Here is an 18,746-nt window from a genome sequence, read left to right as displayed (position 1 = left end):
ACAAAGTCTGCAGAGGAAGAGACTCTGCTGACGCTTGTAGTTCCTGTCGGTTTATTCCTACACAGGGTCGCACTTTGTGGTTTGGATTTTTGGTGAAGAGCTGCACTACTTCACAAAAGGGAAATGTGAATTATTAAATGCATGCCCGAACCCACATTCCCCCCCTACACAGTTAATAGGGCAACGAAACAAAACATATATTTTCCATGAGCCGTGCTGGTAGTGTATGGACTGCAGAGTCGCCCCTTTTTGTTCCTGCTGCACTTTACTGACGTGAGCTGGTGCACTCTGAAACCCCATGAAATATTAACTGAAGGGAAGTATGCAATATTCAAGCTTGCTAAGTGCAGGCTGTCTGTCAGAAAGAAAATGAAGTTCATCAGAGGTGGCAGAAATATAATGTTCTACTGCGAGCTGCTGCATCATAAATACATCCCCTGATTAATTAACCACAGAAGACTTGACATGACACATCTGTGGAAAATGACTCAATTCCTTTCACATACTCTCCTCTGTGGCAATAGTTTTAGGGAAGCCACACTTGCTGACCACCTGACCGCTGTTGTATAGTCTGAACATTATAGAAATTAATGAAAGTCCCTTTCAGTGCCCTTCATTACCATGGAAGAACCCTGCGTCTTAAAATAGCACGGCTTGGCTGAGAAAGATTTCTGAAGAATTCAGAATCTCAGGACTAAGATTAAGAAATGTTGCATGGTGGAGCATCAAGCACTGTCACAATGCTTCAAGGATCAGCTCACCCAGATTAGGAAATAAGATATTTTCGCACTTGGATTTCAGATATGCAGATTGTTTTGATTTTACTGAGCCAGGATTTGAGAAATCAGCCTGGTGAGACTTTTGCCCTCACCCCCAAAGCAGATAGATATCTGAAAACTTGGACCGAAATGTTGGCTAGAAACCATTAGCCTACAGGTATAAAGCTTTAGTTTGGTAATCTAACCCTGTAAAACATGTTGTTAACTCCAAATGTCTGAAAGTTAAGGATATGTTTTTTTTCAGGGCCCTGCTTTATCAGTAATATGGCAATATAACATTGTCACATCAGTCATATCACTCTAAGTAAGGATTATGGGATCTCAATACTCGTTATTACAAATGATAAGCTACAGTACATTTTTTATTTTTATTATTTATTTATTTTTTTCACTTTCACTCCACAATTTAGAAGAAAAGAGAAGGATATCCAAAACGGAGAAGGAAGAGCTGTGAAGCGATGTCCTTTTGAACAAAAAGTGAAAGAGGACATAAAACTGAAACTTACATTTACACTTTGCTTTTCCCCTAAAATCAAGTGTTTCTTTTCAAACCCATGACTCGAGGACGACATATCGTATCCTATGGCACATCCGAGTTCATATCTAACAGCAACCAAAAAAAATGCAGAATCCCTTAAATAGTTCTGACTTGTTCACACAATAAATATCACAAATGTCACAACCACGCAGCCACAGTGGAAATAAACAAAATCCCACTGCCTTCGTATTTTTCTGAGAACTCTGATGTTTGATTTTGTGCAGTGAACGCGCTGAATGTGTTAACCACTGAACATGCATGGAGTTGCAAAGATCACCTGCCCACAACCTTTGTGTTACCAAATATAGTCCAAGCAAATCTACACTAACAAATTTCCCCTTGGGGATTAATAAAGTACTCTCAAAGTTTATTTGTACCTGCAGTTTTTCAATTGAAAGTTTAACTTTTATCATCAGACATATTAAAATATAATTGTTGAATCTAAAATCTGGTTGAATTATAAGCACCCACAGTGGAATGAGTGAGTAGTTTCTTTTTTTGTGGTTTTGAAGTTTCACTTTCCAGTCTCAAAAATTCCCTTGATCACAGGAAGTATGATGAGGTATGTGTCTGGAGAGAGTATTTAAGATGACCCTCGGCTTCTACCCCTCACAGTTCTCTCTGACTCTATTCAATCTCTCCAGCTGCACTTGTTACAGCTCCTCTCTATCACCTTCATCACAGCACTAGTGTCTTCTTCACCAAAGATGTCTGGCATCATGAAAGTGTTTCTACTCCTGGCAGTCATGGTCTGCATCTCTAAAGCCCAGAGTGAGTATTTATACTTCTTTAGAACTCTAACATGGACAATATGAGGTTTGTTTTAAACATTTCTACATGTGTAACAGTAAGATGTGAAAAATGAACAGAATCAATGACATGTTGTTTTTTTTATCTTTCTCTCCAGTTGATCACACATCAGGAAAGCAGTGTCTGTGCCAACGTGTCAGGAATGGAATTAGCTTAAAGAATGATGTAAAGGACATCCAGGTCTACCCGGCAACCATCTTCTGTGACAAAGCAGAGATTGTGTAAGACACACTGAAATCTTTAATTAGGATTGTGCTATTTTGAAAATAATGATTTGCTATTTGCAATTTTGTGTGCTAATAAGAGACTTATTAAGCCCCTCACACAAAACACATATTTTATCCTTTCTCTCCAATATTTATCAAGATTTCAATTCTGGCCTCATTTGCAGATAAAGTTATAATGAACCTGCACATTTCAGGCACTTAGTCATCAATCTACCGGTCTGAATCATGTTCCCCTGCTAACCTCTGATGTCCATTTCAACAGCGTCACCATGAACAGCGGCCTTCGCTATTGCCTGAACCCCAAGTTGAAGGTCGTGCAAAAACTCATGGCTTCCATCATGTGAGTATATTCACAGACATGAATCTGAGCCTCATCTTCAGAATATACCGACCACATCATTTCTAACATGAATCTTTCAGTGAATCTCCATATTTGGAGACACACAGTTATAAAGTGTCTGATGTGTTTTCTTCTTTCTTATAATTTCTAGTAAACGAGGAACCTCGACTACAACCACACCAACTGAGCTCACTTCCAACACCAACACAGCTCGCGTCTGACTCTTTATCTCCTCCGATCAAGAAGAAGAGCAGATGACCTCTGACCCCCACAAACAAATGCACCTTAAACAAATGCAGATGTAGTTGAATTAAACTTTTTGTCTATTTATCTTCTATTTATACTGATGTGCACTTACAGTATAAGTTCTGTTCTTTTATAATTCCTTTTTTTCTGTTTCTGTAAATAGATGTGTGTTGTGAACCAAGTTTTTTTGTATTTTGTCAATGTCAGCAGTTTTTTAATAATAAAAAAAGAAAAGAAAGAAACATTGAGAAATCATTTTTTGTTCCAGGTCTGCTACTGTTTGTGCCCCATATACATCAACAGTGCTACCTTGTGGTTCAGGGCTGCCATATCTCATACAATAAAAAGCCAATCATTAAATATTGTTGAGGCATTCAACTAAATGAATGGGTCTTACAAGAACTTATATGGATCAGATACCAGAAGACACCAAAGCTGCAGAGACTCAGAGATTACAGGGTGTATAACCCGTCAGCACCTCTAGCAGCTATAACGAAGTATAACTGAGAATTGTGTATATAGATTTAAGTTATATTTTCCTCCATCCTCACGTAACTGTCTGGTTACATGTCGATTCCTTTCTCAGCAAGCTAATAGGGATACCATTTACAGAAACACTTTATCATGCTGCTTTGAGATATATTTCAAACTGAGGCCACAGGACTCATCACTGCAGTTGTAATTGGTCTTCACTTGCTTCGCGCAGCATTGGTATATTTTATATTTTGTTTTATTTTACAGGAACATTGTGACAATGCCCTAAGTTAGCATTTGCACAAAATAGCTACAATCTTGATGCACAGTAAAACGCATTGTATGTCAACTATTTATCAAAAAATAGAAACTTTGTTTGGGTTGTTTGTTTGACAGACGGAGATGTACTTACGTTTGATACATTCTGATATGTTGTGGTAGCCGTGAGCAGAATACTGCAGTGAAAAAACTAATCTAGTTCCACAAAATTATTTGTTTTCCTCTTTTTCTTTGTGGTTGAAACACCACAGCGCTGTCTATGTTCTCTCCTGTGTGTGTTCCTGCCTTTTTAGTGTTTCCTGCCTTGGTGATTATCGTCTCTGCCCCGATTTGTTCCACCTATCCCTCTGCTCTTCTTGTAGTCTGCATGCTTTCCCTCATTCAGTTGTCAGGCCGTCTGTGCTTAACACTTAATATCTTCAGTCTCGCGCACACGCGTGTCGAGTCTTCCTATCACTTAAATCCTGTGTGAACCTCCTCCTAAAAGAGGGACACCAAAACGGCTTTTCTCCTTGCCATCACTTCTGCAAAGTGTGAGGCGAGCTCCATGCCCTGTTGGTGAGTGATTTGTGTCTGAGGGAGAAGTCCGATGGCTCGGGCGTCACTTTGGGGTTAAATAAAGCTCACCTCTGCTGTCCATTTTAACAGCGGCGTTCAATAGTGCCTAAACTCTGAAATAAAGGCAATGCAGAAACTTATGGCTTCCATCAAGTGAGGATATTTACAGACATGAATGTGAAACTCATCTTCAGAATACACTGACCACCCAAAAATTAAATCTTTCAGTGAATCTCCATATTTGATAATGAATGACATGATGCCTTCTCCACGGAGTCGTCATGTGTCTTCTTTTTTTTTGTGTGGCATTTCTAGGAAACAGGAAGCCTCTACAACAGCCAGACTTACTGAGCTCACTTCCACCCCATACTGAATAAAACTACATTGAAATAATATACACATCTGTTACACATATTACAGTAAAATCATGTTTTGTGAAAATTATTCATTCACATTCAAAAGTCTGAATTGTTGTTTATTAAACTTACATGATCTCCTATTTTACTTCTTATGTACTAAATATTGTCACGTTCAGTCAACCTAACCTGCTCTTCAGGGCTCAACTATTGAGTTACAAAGCTTTCAGTGTTTTGTTCATCAATTACACAATGAATTCATATTTGTGAAGTATTTTGTTTATCAGGGTCAGAGGTTTAACCAACGTGTATGCCTTGTCCCACTCAAACTCAGCGTAGTGTGAACATGTCCCTGGACGTGTGCTCACCATGACTGTTAGGGAAACTGGACCACGGTAGGCAGGAGCCAAGAGCAGACACAAGACGACCTGGTTCGCTGCAAAAACCAGATTTACTACGGCAAAACTCCCAAGATCAAGATGACATCTAAAGACAAACTCGTCCTGGACAGAAAGTAGACACAGACTAAATACAAAGGGGAACGAGACACAGGTGGAAACAATGAGGGCGGGGCTAGCAATCACACATGAGGCTGGCACACGAGGAGGGAGGAGTCTGTAACAAGAGACAAGGTGAGTGACAGCCAACACAACAGAAACAGAACAGTGAACACAGAACTCCTCAGGAGGTCTGGGTGTAACCAGCTGTAACAGCTATGAGGTCACTGAGGTAATTGTCAAACTGAATGTCCTCTTAAGGCAAACCCTCGGCCCATACTTGTGTGTGTGTGTGTGTGTGCGCGCGCGTGCGTGTGTGTGATAGTTATAGCTCACAAGCATAAATAACTTCCTTTTTTCTGGTCTCCCTTGTGAGGCATATCAGTACCAAGCAGAGGAAAGAAAACCACTGACCGGTTATCATAGGCCTCATATATCAGATCTTAAGGGTTAATATCTAGCAACTACAGATTGTGTTTCAAAATGCAGAATCTATAAAATATTACTGATCATACTGACTTCACACCATAATGTCAAGTCACCAAGCTACGTTGGAAAGATATGAATTCACACTTGCCTTCATATTGTTCCGAGAAATCGGCTGCGTGATTTGGTGCTGCATGCACGCTACGCTGAATGTGTTAACCACTAAACACGCATATAGATGTTGTAAAGCTCCCCTGCCCACACTTTGTGTAGTCTACAAATAGTCCACACAAATCTACCCTAACTCGATTTTAAATATCATCCAAAAGTGTTTTTGACCAGTCCATCAGAAATGGAGGATTAGCACTCTTTTGCTAAAACTTTACAGTATAATATAAAGATGTAATGTGTCTTCTCTTCTACATTGTGGTATTCTATCATCACCAAGACATATTCAGACATAGACACCAGACACCATTCAGACACCAGCAATACACTGCACATGACATGAATTTGTTGTTAACTTTATATTGGAAATATAATTGGGAATTAACAACGCAGGAAACCAAAATTCCATAATTAGCTTATACATGACTAATATACGTTTCATAACTATAATTTGTACATGACCCATTTGTTTGTGTATTTTTTATTCATGGTATGAAAGTAAATAAAGTGCGAAAAATGTCCAAAAATATTTTTAGACAAACACTGTGAGTCTCCGCTTTCCATTTTTGATTTTATATTGCTATTCTCTTACACGTTAGCAAAATGTGCTTTTGAAATCTTGTCAAATTATTAGTAACCACAGTGGACGACGGGTGGAAAGTGAGTAGGGTAATTTTGGTGGTTTAGAAGTTTCACTTTCCAGTCTCAAAAATTCCCTTGATCACAGGAAGTATGATGAGGTATGTGTCTGGAGAGAGTATTTAAGATGACCCTCGGCTTCTACCCCTCACAGTTCTCTCTGACTCTATTCAATCTCTCCAGCTGCACTTGTTACAGCTCCTCTCTATCACCTTCATCACAGCACCAGTGTCTTCTTCACCAAAGATGTCCGGCATCATGAAAGTGTTTCTACTCCTGGCAGTCATGGTCTGCATCTCTAAAGCCCAACGTAAGATTTTATACTTCTTTAGCATTTACTATTCTAACATGGACAATATAAGGTTGGTTTTATACATGTTTACATGTGTTGGTAGCTGTAAAAAGGGAAACAATAATCATATTCTCTTCATCTTTCTCTCCAGTTGATCACACATCAGGAAAGCAGTGTCTGTGTCAACGTGTCAGGAATGGAATTAGAGCGAGGAATATCGTAAAGGACATCCAGGTCTACCCGGCAACCATCTTCTGTGACAAAGTGGAGATTGTGTAAGACACACTTAAATCTTTAAGATTGTATATTGTAGTGCAATAATGTGTCCTATTTAGATTGTTTGTGCTAATTGAAAGCTTTTTAGTAAACCCCTCACACGAAACTAACTTCATGGCTTTTTAGTCATCAAGCTATTAAATCATGTTCATCTGCTAACCTCTGATGTCCATTTCAACAGTGTCACCATCAACAGCGGCCTTCGCTATTGCCTGAACCCCAAGTTAAAGGCAGTGCAAAAACTCATGGCTTCCATCATGTGAGTATGTTTACAGAAATAAATCTGAACCTCATCTTCAGAACTCACCATCATTCCTAATATTAATCTTTCAGTGAATCTCCATATTTAATAATAAATAACATCACACCTTCTCCACACAGTTGTAAAGTGTCTAATGTGTTTCTTCTTTTTTCATCATTTCTAGTAATCGGGAAACCTCGGCTACAACCAGACCAAGTGAGCTCACTTCCAACTCCAACACAGCTCGCGCCTGACTCTTTATCTCCTCCGATCAAGAAGAAGAGCAGATGACCTCTGACCCCCACAAACAAAGGCACCTTAAACAAATGCACATGTGAAATGGAATATATGTTTTCTTTATTTATCTTCTATTTATACAGATTTGCAGTATAATCTCTGTTCTATTTTATTTTTTATTCTATCTGTATTTGTAAATAGATGTATGTGTTACGAACCAAGTCTGATGCAATTTAAAATTGTCAGTGTTTTTTTAATAAAAAATATAAGAATGAAGTCATGTTTGTTCCCATAATTCAACGGTGCCTCCTGGTGGTTCAGGGCTATAAATGCAAGAAATGCAGTTTGTGTCAAGTCACTGATCTCATACAGAACGAGAATGCTGAGCATTAAATATCAGAGAAAGTCACTGTGCTGGGCATCTTCTTAAAACCCCTAATGGATCTTACTAGTACGTAGATGCATCAGATTATAGAGGACAAAGCTGCAGAGACTGAGATTACAGGGTGAATAACCTGCCAGAACCATGTGTTTACGCTCAACTCTGACAGGGGTGGGCTCAGATCAGATGATTCTTATAGGCTGAGCATTACAGTTTATGAGAATCACAAACCTATCACACACACACACACACACGCGCACACACACTGGAGTCCATTCCCTAGAGTTTTACCATAACCACTGCCTCTAGCTCTAACTTTAACCAAGGCCAAGTGTATTTTCTATGCCTCACACATAAAACATGGTATTGAGGCAGCTCAATTTGTATTGTAATGCAAATTTAGTGACAAACCATGTACAGTGAATTCCCATTTTAATGTTGAGATGTCAATAATACATTTAAACTGGTGGTGGAAAGTGGCTACTTACCATAGTTTACGGTTTATTTGCTCTACATCCCACAGACAAATAGTGTACATCTTTTATTACATTACATTTATTGAATAACTTTAGTTACTTTACAAATTGAGATTGATCATAAAACATATAGATTATATTAAAAAAGACTTCACAGGTCCCAGGGGGAATTCTACAAGCTAACATGAAAGTGAATGTTCACATGAATGCATTATGATCATAATTCAGTAACATAACATACATTATTCTGAAATAGACTATTCTGCATGATGAGGACGTTTTAATACTTTAACCTTGATGTTCATCCTTTTATACTTGTACATGTTTTAATGCAGGACTTTTATCTGGCGTGTGCTGTTGTTCCTTTAATATAGCTTCAGTAAAACATCGACACCCTTCTTACACCACTGCTTGTTGTCTTGTTGGGCGGGCTAGGCTTCTTTAACTGTCGGATACTCCTTCACGACGCCGCACATTGCATCACATGTCTTCCCAAACGGGCTGCGGCTCTCCAAGTTTCGGATGATCACTTCCGCCGGGCTGCGTGGTCAGATGGCTTCACATGGTGGCCGCCTGTGCGCTCTGTTTACTCTCTGCGCGTCCAAAAGTCATGGATGAACCAACCGCTGAACAAACATACGGTATCTGTTCGTTCAGTCGGTCGAGTCTGCGCCTCCGGGGCAAATAAATCTCTGTGGCTGTGGAGTAATTTCAATAGGAGAGCAGATATTGACAGGGTGAGTAAGTGTTCGTGTATTTAATGGAGCGTGCGTGACAGCTGGTGTCCTTCATGTGAACGCTGCAAATGACTGACCAAAATTTGTTTTAAAAGACAATGAAATGCATTGCATGGAGTTTATGACACATATAAATGAATGGTTTAATGGTTTAAGTGCTCGACCGTTTTTTCAGTAGTTCGGTGGCATCCCGGAAACTAACTATTTATCATTATAATTATGAATTATTATTATTTTTGACGTTATTCCCGCACGCCCAAGGTGTGACTTCGCCTGGTCCTGTTTTGCAAGTCATTGTTTGCGACACCCCCCAGCGCTGACGCGAACCACCGCAGATTTGGTCTCAGCTGTCTGCAAAGCAGAGTACACTCATATAAATCTGCAAAATCCGAATTGTGCAGCGTATGTTGCAGATGGTGGACGGTCTCCTCGTCATTCATTCAGCCTTAGTGAGGAAAAATGCAGGTGGATTGCAGTTGAAAGTGAGCCCAGCCCAGTCTGAACCATAAGGAGCAGTAAGGACTAATTTGAGTGGCTTTCCTTGCATGTTACACAATAAGGTATGACTTGTAGAACAAGTTTCATTTCATTAAACAGCCATTTCCTCAATTCAAAAAGTTTATTTTCCCTGTGAATATGAGCCTGCTTTGTATGGTAGGTTATCTCTGCTTTAGAAAGACAGCCTAGTATGTAAGAGGGACTTGCATAATGATATTAGTTACAGTGCTGTAACCAGACACGTTGGTTCTATTTGGAGCAGGTTAGAAACAGGACGCGATGCACTTTACAGTCAATACCAGTCTCTGACTTTGTATTTCCTCTGACTTACCCATGCTTAGGTGAATACACACATGACATTTATATATATTTGCCTGACTTCTGACTGACATCAACCTGTTGGACTACACACTTTGCGTCCATAGGTGCAGGCCTCAACTCTCCTGTGGTCAGCCCTTCTGATCTGGTGTCAAAATGGCCTCAGGACGGGAAGACATTCCAGGTAATGCAGGAAGAAAAATATGTTGGTGTGAAAATCTTATCATTTTAAAATAAGTAAAACGCTTGCTAGCTTTACGACAATGTCAGAAATAGTCTCTTATCTTTGCATCTTTTAGCACTTGAGTCTGGCACATCTTCTGGTCTCTTTGGCGCCTTTTCGGCTCCCATTGGAATGACTCGTCGCAATGTAAGCTATGACGAGTTAATGGATGCCGTCATGCATTCACCACCTCCAGACCTGTCCGTCAACATCTTATGGAAAAACCCAGTCATCCCACAGCACAAATTCAGGAAGACTAAAGAGGTGCTTTCCTGTTAGTTCTAACTATCTGAACCGAATTATTTTGAAATTGGTACATGATGTTTGTATCGGCTTGTGTAAACTTTTCTGAAGGTTAGGTGCTTGCCCGGGCAAGTTTGGTTTGCTCTCATTGTTTTGTAACTGGTTTGTAATAGTATGAACGTGTGTGATTAGGCAGGCGAAGTTGATGGGAAGTCAGTGACTTTTGAAGCAGCATCGCCAGTCATGTCTCCAGTGCCCGTTGTGAAGGCCAAGGCCACCTCTTTAATGAGCACACTAATGATCAGTAAGTCAACAAAAACAACTGAACTGAAATGACAAACTTTTATTTACAACACTACCTGTGTGTGTTAAGACACAGATACACTAACTTTCATTGCTACATGTCACAGAATTTTAAACGTCACCTATGATTGGTCAAAGGGCTGCCAAATATAAATAAACAATCTTCAGAGCGGGCTAGAATGGATTGCAGCACATGAAAACACTGATTAATTTATTCTCCACTGTTGACTGTATGCCCATCCTCACTCAGAGCAGACCCATGAGAGCCTCCAGAAGTTTGAGCACCAGGCAGGGCTCACTGATGCCGGATATTGTCCCCACAAGGGGCTCTCTGCTGAGGAGACTCGCTTTCACCGACTGGGTGACGCCACAGTGAGTATGAACAAATGTAGAAGCCTTGATGTGCCAAGAATCAGCAAAACGTTACTATCTGCCCCCAAATAATAATGAATGAGTGAGGGCAGCACAACCTGAATAAAAGTTAAAAGAAACACTCCAACACACACTCTTGCTCACAGTTAGTTTATTACATAGTTTAGGCCAAAATTATCGATTTCAGGTCTGACTTACATACCCAATGAACTTGACTGATAAGACACCGGGAGTAAGCTGTGTTAGGAGTTTGTTTTTTCACTTTTTTTCTTCTTTTTTTCGCCCAACAGGGAACGTTTAGCAAGGCTGTGTTTTTTAAATATCAGTGGACTGGAAAAATTTGGTTTGGAAAATTTACTTTGTCACACACACTCTGGATATATGTTTTCATGATCATAATGCATAATACAGTGACCTAACATTGTCTGTGTCATCTAAATATAACTTGATATAATAATAGAAAACAGTATTTTGTGTTTGGGATTGGAGTGTAAACAACACATGACGTAATCAGATTTGTGCTTCCATAGACTGGAGTTTACGGCAGTAGTGTTGCCAAGCAACTTCCATTTATGGCTCGAGCCCCCGTATTTTGTCAAACGGACCAATCACCGAGCTCCTAACAAAATAAATATACAGAGGCCCACTGTGGTGTGTTCAGGCGCTATCGTTTGTGTTTTCGAGAGTGAAAAACGTGTTAAAAACAGCTAGTTATGGACAAAATGAAGGGTTTTGACGGACTGGAACGTCAAAGAAATCGTATCATAAAAAGGTAAGTTAAGTAATTGTGTTTTGCTGTAGCCATTTGTACAACCCGACCAGAAAGCAGGCCGTTAGCAAAGCATCATTATAGGCTAACGTTGGCTAGCAAAGCTTGCATTCAAGCTAACGAACCCGTGTACACAAACTAACACCAGATGAAGCTAACGCTAAGTCCTTCGTAACATTACATCTCCTGACGCTGACCGTACTTAACCAACTAGCTCACGCTAAATTAGGAGCAAAGACAATCGAAGTTAGAGGGAGTAACAATCACCAGAGACAGCTCCCATGGCTGTAAGTTTGGTTGATTTTTAGTTCCAATGTTTTATGAAACCGTCATGTCACTATCTCGCTAGATAAGCCTGGTCTCCCGAGGGGAGACTAGTCTCACGTTAGGTCCCTCGTGTATTATAACGTAATGTAAGGTAACTGAAATGAGACACAAACTGTCACTAGTTCAACTTGCCATGACATTTGCTAGCCAGGTGATAACATATTGTACACGCACCCCACCTCACGTGTTATCACGAGTTAGCAAAGTGTTAATATAATTTAGTTGTAATCAATTTTTTAATAAAATATACCTTCATTGCCCTAAGCAGATAGTAGGGCCACATATGGCTGGGAATTTGCCGACACTGAATGGAAACTAAACCGTGACAATATTCTTCCAGAGATCATAACTGAAATACATCTTATTGTCAAGACAAGAATGTTTGAACATACATTTAGTTGGTTAGAGTTGGAAAGATGTAAGACTAGCTTTTGAACGTTTATTGTTTGAGTACAAGAGTGTCGCAGAACCATTACAGGTCTCTCTATCTCTCTGTCTATCTCTTCATGGTCACAGCAGGTGATATGATCACAGTGACGCACTTGAAAAAAAAAGAATACTTTTTGGTCATCAGGTTCAGAAAAACACTGCTGACCTTTTTCCTTGTGTATTCAGGGAGTGTTTGCCTAAACCAGACCAATGCTCTGTCTCTGACACATTTGACACAACTATGGGCTGTTAGTCTTATATGGACAAAAAGTGTACATCAAAGGAAAAACCATCCAGCCACAGTTATAAATTATCTTTAAATAATCACTTACTAATGTACAGGGTGATTATGGATCAGCAATGGGCAATTTCTTCATTATTTCTGTGTTTCATTGTTTGTTTTTTCTGTCATTGCAGAAGTTGAGAATGCCAAGCGGGGACTTCAAGGAGGACAGGTGTACAACATCAACACAAACCACCCCAAGTGGCACCCCTTCTGTCACCCCTTCTGTCACCCCTTCTGTCACCCCCAGTGTTACTCCCCACACATCACCGGCTGTTAGTCGCAGGTAGGCATCTGGCTGCTGTAATGTTTAGCTCATATAGTTGTATAATCTAAATGCTAATCCAAAATCTTATAGAAATGGATGACACCAGAACCTCTTATCCTAACGTGCTTCATTTTCCAACCGAGCTCATATTGTGTGCCATATAGCATGTCCTTCTCATGTTTGACTTTTTGCCCATGGCTTGCAAAACAGGAACTGGTTCCAGCTGAGTCCTGCACATTTTCCTGCCACCCCAGAGCTTAATTGTCCCAACCCAAGCACAGACATGGGAGGAAATGAGACAGGAGGAGGAGGAGAAAGGTGGAACTTCTTTGGAACTCGACCAGTGGTACAGAAGTCCCCCACTGACCCAGGCTGTGAAACCAGCACAGGTGAGAGTTTTATACCCAATCTAAATTTGGATCTTGTGTCTATTACAGTATGAATGCATAATGGATGTAGGCTCTCATAGCCGGTATGGAACCCTGGGCCATGACAAACTGTGGTGAGACCCTTGTGTTTTGGTTTTTACTTTGAATACAATAATGCTGGTTCAACTGCCTCAGATGAACCATGAATATAATTGAACAGCTCTTGAAATCAGCGGTGATTTTCCCATGTCAGGTTGGGGCATTGTTCCTTAAATTCTGCGACTCAAATGTGTTGGCTCACCAGCCAATAGGCACAAGCTGGGATCTTCTTATCACTTATATAATACAAAGACTAATATTGAACAAACTAAATATCAGTCATTCATGTTTTCTCTGAACCGTCTCCCTTCTAAACACACCTAGATGTGGATTAGTGGTTTGCTTTTAATGCTTCCATGCCAGGGATGGCCGTGGCCAGAGAATTTATGTTTATAGGTTTATCGGCCCATGTGTATGTACTTATCCATCCCATTCTTGTGAATATGATTTCTCAGGAACGCCTAGAGGGATTTTTTTTTTCTACAAATTTAGCACAAGCTTTCACATGGACCTTTGCTGAATGTTAATGATGTGAGTAATGACATTTGGAAAGACATGGATGTAACCTGCTGGCAGAGCAAAATGTGGCAAGAATTCTAGTTTTGCCCCTAAACCACAACAAAAAGTCAGAAAGAGCAATATTTTCAGGGGGGAGTAAAGTTACTCATCATGACACTAAAGCTGCTCCATTTTTATAATGGCTAGATTTAGGTTATTAATGTCAACATTTATCATCTTCTCGTCTCTCTTTTAGGCTTCTCACTGCAGTCATATTTCGGCATGCAGAAGTCCTCTACCATGGATGGCACCAACACCCAGGTCAACTTCAAGTTGGACGCCCCTGCCAATTTCATTCCCCCCAAGATTGAAATCTCGGGTATTGAGGCCAAGCAGGCACCCACACGGCCACACAAACTTAAACCTCGGGATATGAATGTTTTAACACCCTCTGGCTTCTGAAGACAGACCAGCTGTGTAGTAACTAAAAAAAATATTAAAAATATAGTGTTGACTATATCTTTAATATTTTTTTTCTTGTCCTCCTTTGCCCCCTCTGAGAGGAGGGTGAGAGGAAAGAAGACCACCTTGTAGTATTAGCTCATCAGCCCCAGAGACAAGCCCACACTGCTACTCCTCCCAACCAACCTACTCCAATGGATTGCTATCTTCTATCAGTCCACACCATCCCCTTCCTATTTCCTCCAGCTTTTGGTCCAATCAAAACATCATATGAAGTAACTTCACTTGTCACCCTTAAAGCTAGTATTATTGTTGTTCTGTCACAGAATGGGGGCGTTGACATGCATTGCCTTGCTGTCCTTGTTCCATTGTCAATATTGGCATGAGATGGAAGTTGTTGAAATATTTTGTCAGTCCTTTTGCTCAAGCTAATCACTTAAGTATTGCCTATCATAAAACTGACCAGCTATTTCAATTAATAATGCTCACTTGCCTCTTTTCTTTTCTTTTGAATAAGCACACAGATGTGTAGTCATGTCCTCTGTTAGCATGCTGAGTATAATCTGGGATTACTGATATGTGCCTAAATTTGCAGCATGTTTGCTTTTGGCATTGTGGCCATTAAAGTTCATCTTTTCTTTTAAAATTATTATTGTACGGAAGAGCATTTTATTTTACTTTTGAGAGTATGACTGACGACCTGAAGTGATGTTTTATTTTTTTGTAATCTTTTCAACAGTGTTTCCTTATTGTTCTGTATTTAATCAACATTGCTAATTCTATATAGTAGTGTATGGGGTTAATCACATTTTTTTTTTGTGCATAAAAAATTAGTTTCAACATGAAAATACAAAGCATTTAAATGCTAATTTTCTATTTTGCATTTCCTGTATCGCATTTGAAGAATCCCTGCTGTTTTGAAAAAGTTGATGGATTCCAGTAAGTAAATGCACAAGGGAGATGGTCTCCCACTTACATCTGTAAATAAATCTGATAATAACAAGCAACATTATTCTCTAGTTCTTTTTTTCATACAAACATACAGTGTCCTCCAGAGCAAAACAGGCTGTGAAAAAATGTCTTTGCTGTTTATCTTTAGTCTTTCACTAAAAATATAGACAAAAGTCATAATTTTTTATTGAAGTAAAATTTTTGAAAGAATTTCTTTTTGACAATACATTTCTCTTCTAAGAAGGTGTGCCACAATTATTGGCAACCTGAGAAAATCTCATGAATAAAATCAAACTGAAGTATATTCCCAGTCATATTTTGCATTTTCAAGTTCATCTGTTGAATTAGGAACTCTTAAGTGGTCAACCATGACTTCCTGTTTTACTGGGGTATAAATTTCCAAAGATCATGAGGATAAACAATAAAGATTTTTTTTTGTAGCTCGTTTTGCTAATTTACTGAGCGTGCCAATAATTCTGGAGGGCCCTGTATAGAAATATAAGTAGCCTGGGCAAGCAGCCGACTCCTTTATTATATTGTGCACACCTTGTTTTAGCTGAAGAGTGCACACTAATTGTATTTGTATTGAAATTGTTTTTTACAATGCTGTCAATAACAAGACAATTTCATGATCAGCGTATCCTGTTAAATAGAAGTTGTTCCTCCGAAGAAGTGTGTTCTTGACCGACCAATTAAATGTTCTGTGAGTTGCACAGGATCTCTTTTTTGTGTTTTTGTAAATCAAACTACAACAGAATGTAAATGAACAGCCTAATAATTAGACTGAGCTCGCAGTTTCTTTCACTTAAATTTGGATGTAAGAATTTCCAAAAGGCGTTCTTTAAACATTTTTAATTCTATACTATGCATCAAATTAGCAAAACCAGTTTAACTTTTTGTTCTAATTGAATGTCACTACCTAAATTTCCATTGCTTCGATATTGACATATAACATATAAAGAGAAATGTTCACCGATGACAATGTGCAAGGATTTAACACCATCCATAACTTACAGTCTATGGCCAGAAGGTGGTGCAATAAACTCAATGCATTTTATAGTCATTAGTTTGATTTTAATGTTTCGTTATTTGTTATATTACCCAGATTAAAATCAAGAAAAGGGGCATTGATGCTGGAATCAGATATATTAAATAGCCAGGGTATCATTGTGTACCCAAATGAAAAGCATGATGAAATTACATTTTCCACAGAGGCATGAAGAAGGAGAGAAGAATCTTGAGACGAGCAGTCTCTCTGCTGTCTCGTCCGCTCCTACGCTGTGTACACATTGATTTAATTAGTCTTGTTCTACTGTTGGTAGGGAGATTGATTTTTTTTTTTTATTGGAACAACAATTTCAGGATATTGTCAGCGATACTGAGCGTTATTAACTACCCAATCTCTTCTCTTTACATCAAAGCTAACATGCAGGCCATCCGACGACGAGCCAGCAGCGAGAAACAGCAGAGAGCACACTCTGCTGTTGGCTCGGCCATGAACCGAAAAGGTTTATAGCCTTGTTAAAGCGCCGAGCATTTATTGTCTGGTGTTCTGTTTGTTGTGTGCGTGCCTGCCTGCCTGTGTGTGCGTGTGTGTGTGTGTGTGTGTGTGTGTGTGTGTGTGTGTGTGTGTGTGCGTGCGTGTAATAGTAGACCTATTACAGGGTGTGTCTGTTGCCCTTGTTATACTTCCTTCAGCAACACACCAGGATGAACATACTGTACAGGATATGCATATTGCTTGTTGAGTCATCTACAAAAGTATTTATCACTGACATTTTCCTTCAGATTAAGTGCCGAAGTTCAAACAGAAGCAAGGCCTCAACTTGAGCTACTGCATCACTTTCTTTCTCCTCGACTTTAATTGTTGACTTGAACTAAAGGGAACCCTCCTTTACTTAATTACAGGCTGTTGAGCGTGCACGTCTGGTTTTCAGGTGGTGCAACAGGAGCAAAGGTGAACATCAAATAAGACAGGCGAGTGCAGACAAAGAGCTTTCACTCAAAAGCTGGATGGACGGACACAAACTGGAAGGCAGGCCGAAGATGAGGGACAGTGCAGTCACGGAGAAAGAAGATTTGGTGTGAAAGTTTGGTACAAAACAGAGATAGGCCTGTTCAGTCTGTTTTGTCACGTACAACTCCCGCAGCAGTACAGCAAAGGCGAGAGAAACCGTGGAGGAGTCTGGAAGTGAGAGAAACTTGGAAATAGAGAGCAAAGGGTGGAGTGCCCCAGCATTCATGACATAATACAGATGGCTCTCTCTCTGGGTCCGACATGACGTGGTTACGTACCCCACCCCCTTAACCCCCCTTTCTCGGCTCCCTGCCCCCACTTCTGCTCCGATCCCACACAAATCATTGAGCTCACTCCCAGATGTGCAGCGGCAAGCCCCACCCCGCCAGAGTGACCACAGACCAAAACAAACACTAGGGTCTCATCTGCAATCCGATGTGACACATTCACTACTCATCTATATTTCAAAAACTGGTCTGGACCAATTTCCTACATAACAACCTCAAAAGAATTAGTTGCACTCTGTGGGCTCCGCCCATATGACACAACTTCAACTTGCCAGACTGGCCAAGCTCCCACAGAAACAGTGTCCGTTTCTTAAGAGAAGCCCTGCTTTTTAAGATCCCCCTGCAGCAGTGATCATGGTGATACTTCGTTTTTGAGAACATATTCGAAATGTACTCTGTATAAAGGTCAGTTTTGATGAGGACTATGAAGTACTTTTATCTAATACATGTAGGAGTTATAGGAGCACTTTATGTCAGGGCGACTCCAGGAATATGTGGGGGAACCCTCCCACCAGCTCGACTCAATTACAGGAATTTTGTTAGAAACATATAGTCCTTAAGTGCTAATACACTTCTTCAAAGGCTGTTTCCTATATTAGCAGTTTGTGAGATGTTACTAACTAAGCTATGAGGAAAGTCAAGATAGATTTCCAAATGTCCAACAAAGAAAGCTGCTGCGATAACAGGATGATAAAATAGGTTGCTTCTGAAATGACATTTAATTTTTTGCTTCCAACTTATTAGCTTTTTCATTAGTGTAAGCGTCACAAACCACAGAAATGAGTAATGTTTTTCGGTAATCTAGTTATTCTCTCCATAACAAGAACACCATGGTGACAAAACTTAACAAGGGATTTGAAGGGGGTCCTTTCTGACGTCTGCTGCTGGGTGGGTCCTTTCTGTCGTATGTTACCCCATCTGACTCCAGAACCACATGTGCTGCTGATTCACAGTGAGCTGGCCCGGAGCTGAACCCACCAAGCTGAGAGGAAGCTTGGGTTGGGCAGCTGATGGCTGTCCTCAGGTACTGTCTCCTGTGAAAGCAATCAAACA

At 40.0% G+C, this 18,746-nt stretch overlaps 3 protein-coding genes across 3 annotated transcripts; all 3 read left to right on the top strand.

Moving 5' to 3' along the window:
- The first annotated feature begins 1,952 nt into the window (after positions 1–1,952).
- On the top strand, positions 1,953–3,141 carry LOC137796248 (growth-regulated alpha protein-like). Its single transcript, XM_068594064.1, has 4 exons — positions 1,953–2,088; positions 2,225–2,348; positions 2,617–2,694; positions 2,846–3,141. The coding sequence occupies exons 1-4, from the start codon at positions 2,025–2,027 to the stop codon at positions 2,913–2,915; spliced, it is 336 nt and encodes a 111-aa protein (XP_068450165.1). The 5' UTR covers positions 1,953–2,024; the 3' UTR covers positions 2,916–3,141.
- Positions 3,142–6,533: 3,392 nt separating this feature from the next.
- LOC137796234 (C-X-C motif chemokine 3-like) lies at positions 6,534–7,591 on the top strand. Its single transcript, XM_068594039.1, has 4 exons — positions 6,534–6,647; positions 6,781–6,904; positions 7,087–7,164; positions 7,331–7,591. Exons 1-4 carry the CDS (start codon positions 6,584–6,586, stop codon positions 7,398–7,400), a joined length of 336 nt encoding a protein of 111 aa, XP_068450140.1. The 5' UTR covers positions 6,534–6,583; the 3' UTR covers positions 7,401–7,591.
- A 1,185-nt stretch (positions 7,592–8,776) lies between these two features.
- LOC137794997 (putative monooxygenase p33MONOX) lies at positions 8,777–16,085 on the top strand. Its single transcript, XM_068592202.1, has 8 exons — positions 8,777–8,978; positions 9,902–9,978; positions 10,094–10,281; positions 10,453–10,564; positions 10,814–10,935; positions 12,878–13,029; positions 13,222–13,400; positions 14,233–16,085. The coding sequence occupies exons 2-8, from the start codon at positions 9,951–9,953 to the stop codon at positions 14,436–14,438; spliced, it is 987 nt and encodes a 328-aa protein (XP_068448303.1). The 5' UTR covers positions 8,777–8,978; positions 9,902–9,950; the 3' UTR covers positions 14,439–16,085.
- The last annotated feature ends 2,661 nt before the right edge of the window (positions 16,086–18,746 follow it).

The sequence above is a fragment of the Clinocottus analis genome, unplaced genomic scaffold (assembly GCF_023055335.1).
Source record: "Clinocottus analis isolate CAN_PGR_092001 unplaced genomic scaffold, fCliAna1.0.p SCAF_10, whole genome shotgun sequence".
Lineage (NCBI taxonomy): Eukaryota > Metazoa > Chordata > Actinopteri > Perciformes > Cottidae > Clinocottus > Clinocottus analis.
This window is presented reverse-complemented; position numbering and strand designations above follow the sequence as displayed.

Bases quoted from the DNA above. Each gene is read 5' to 3' on its own strand.
- LOC137796248 (XM_068594064.1), top strand. From the start codon at position 2,025: ATGTCTGGCATCATGAAAGTGTTTCTACTCCTGGCAGTCATGGTCTGC. The intron at 2,349-2,616 runs GTAAGACACACT...CCATTTCAACAG, and splicing joins TGTGACAAAGCAGAGATTGT to CGTCACCATGAACAGCGGCC. The intron at 2,695-2,845 runs GTGAGTATATTC...TATAATTTCTAG, and splicing joins AAACTCATGGCTTCCATCAT to TAAACGAGGAACCTCGACTA.
- LOC137796234 (XM_068594039.1), top strand. From the start codon at position 6,584: ATGTCCGGCATCATGAAAGTGTTTCTACTCCTGGCAGTCATGGTCTGC. The intron at 6,648-6,780 runs GTAAGATTTTAT...CTTTCTCTCCAG, and splicing joins CTGCATCTCTAAAGCCCAAC to TTGATCACACATCAGGAAAG. The intron at 6,905-7,086 runs GTAAGACACACT...CCATTTCAACAG, and splicing joins TGTGACAAAGTGGAGATTGT to TGTCACCATCAACAGCGGCC.
- LOC137794997 (XM_068592202.1), top strand. From the start codon at position 9,951: ATGGCCTCAGGACGGGAAGACATTCCAG. The intron at 10,565-10,813 runs GTAAGTCAACAA...ATCCTCACTCAG, and splicing joins AATGAGCACACTAATGATCA to AGCAGACCCATGAGAGCCTC. The intron at 13,401-14,232 runs GTGAGAGTTTTA...TCTCTCTTTTAG, and splicing joins AGGCTGTGAAACCAGCACAG to GCTTCTCACTGCAGTCATAT.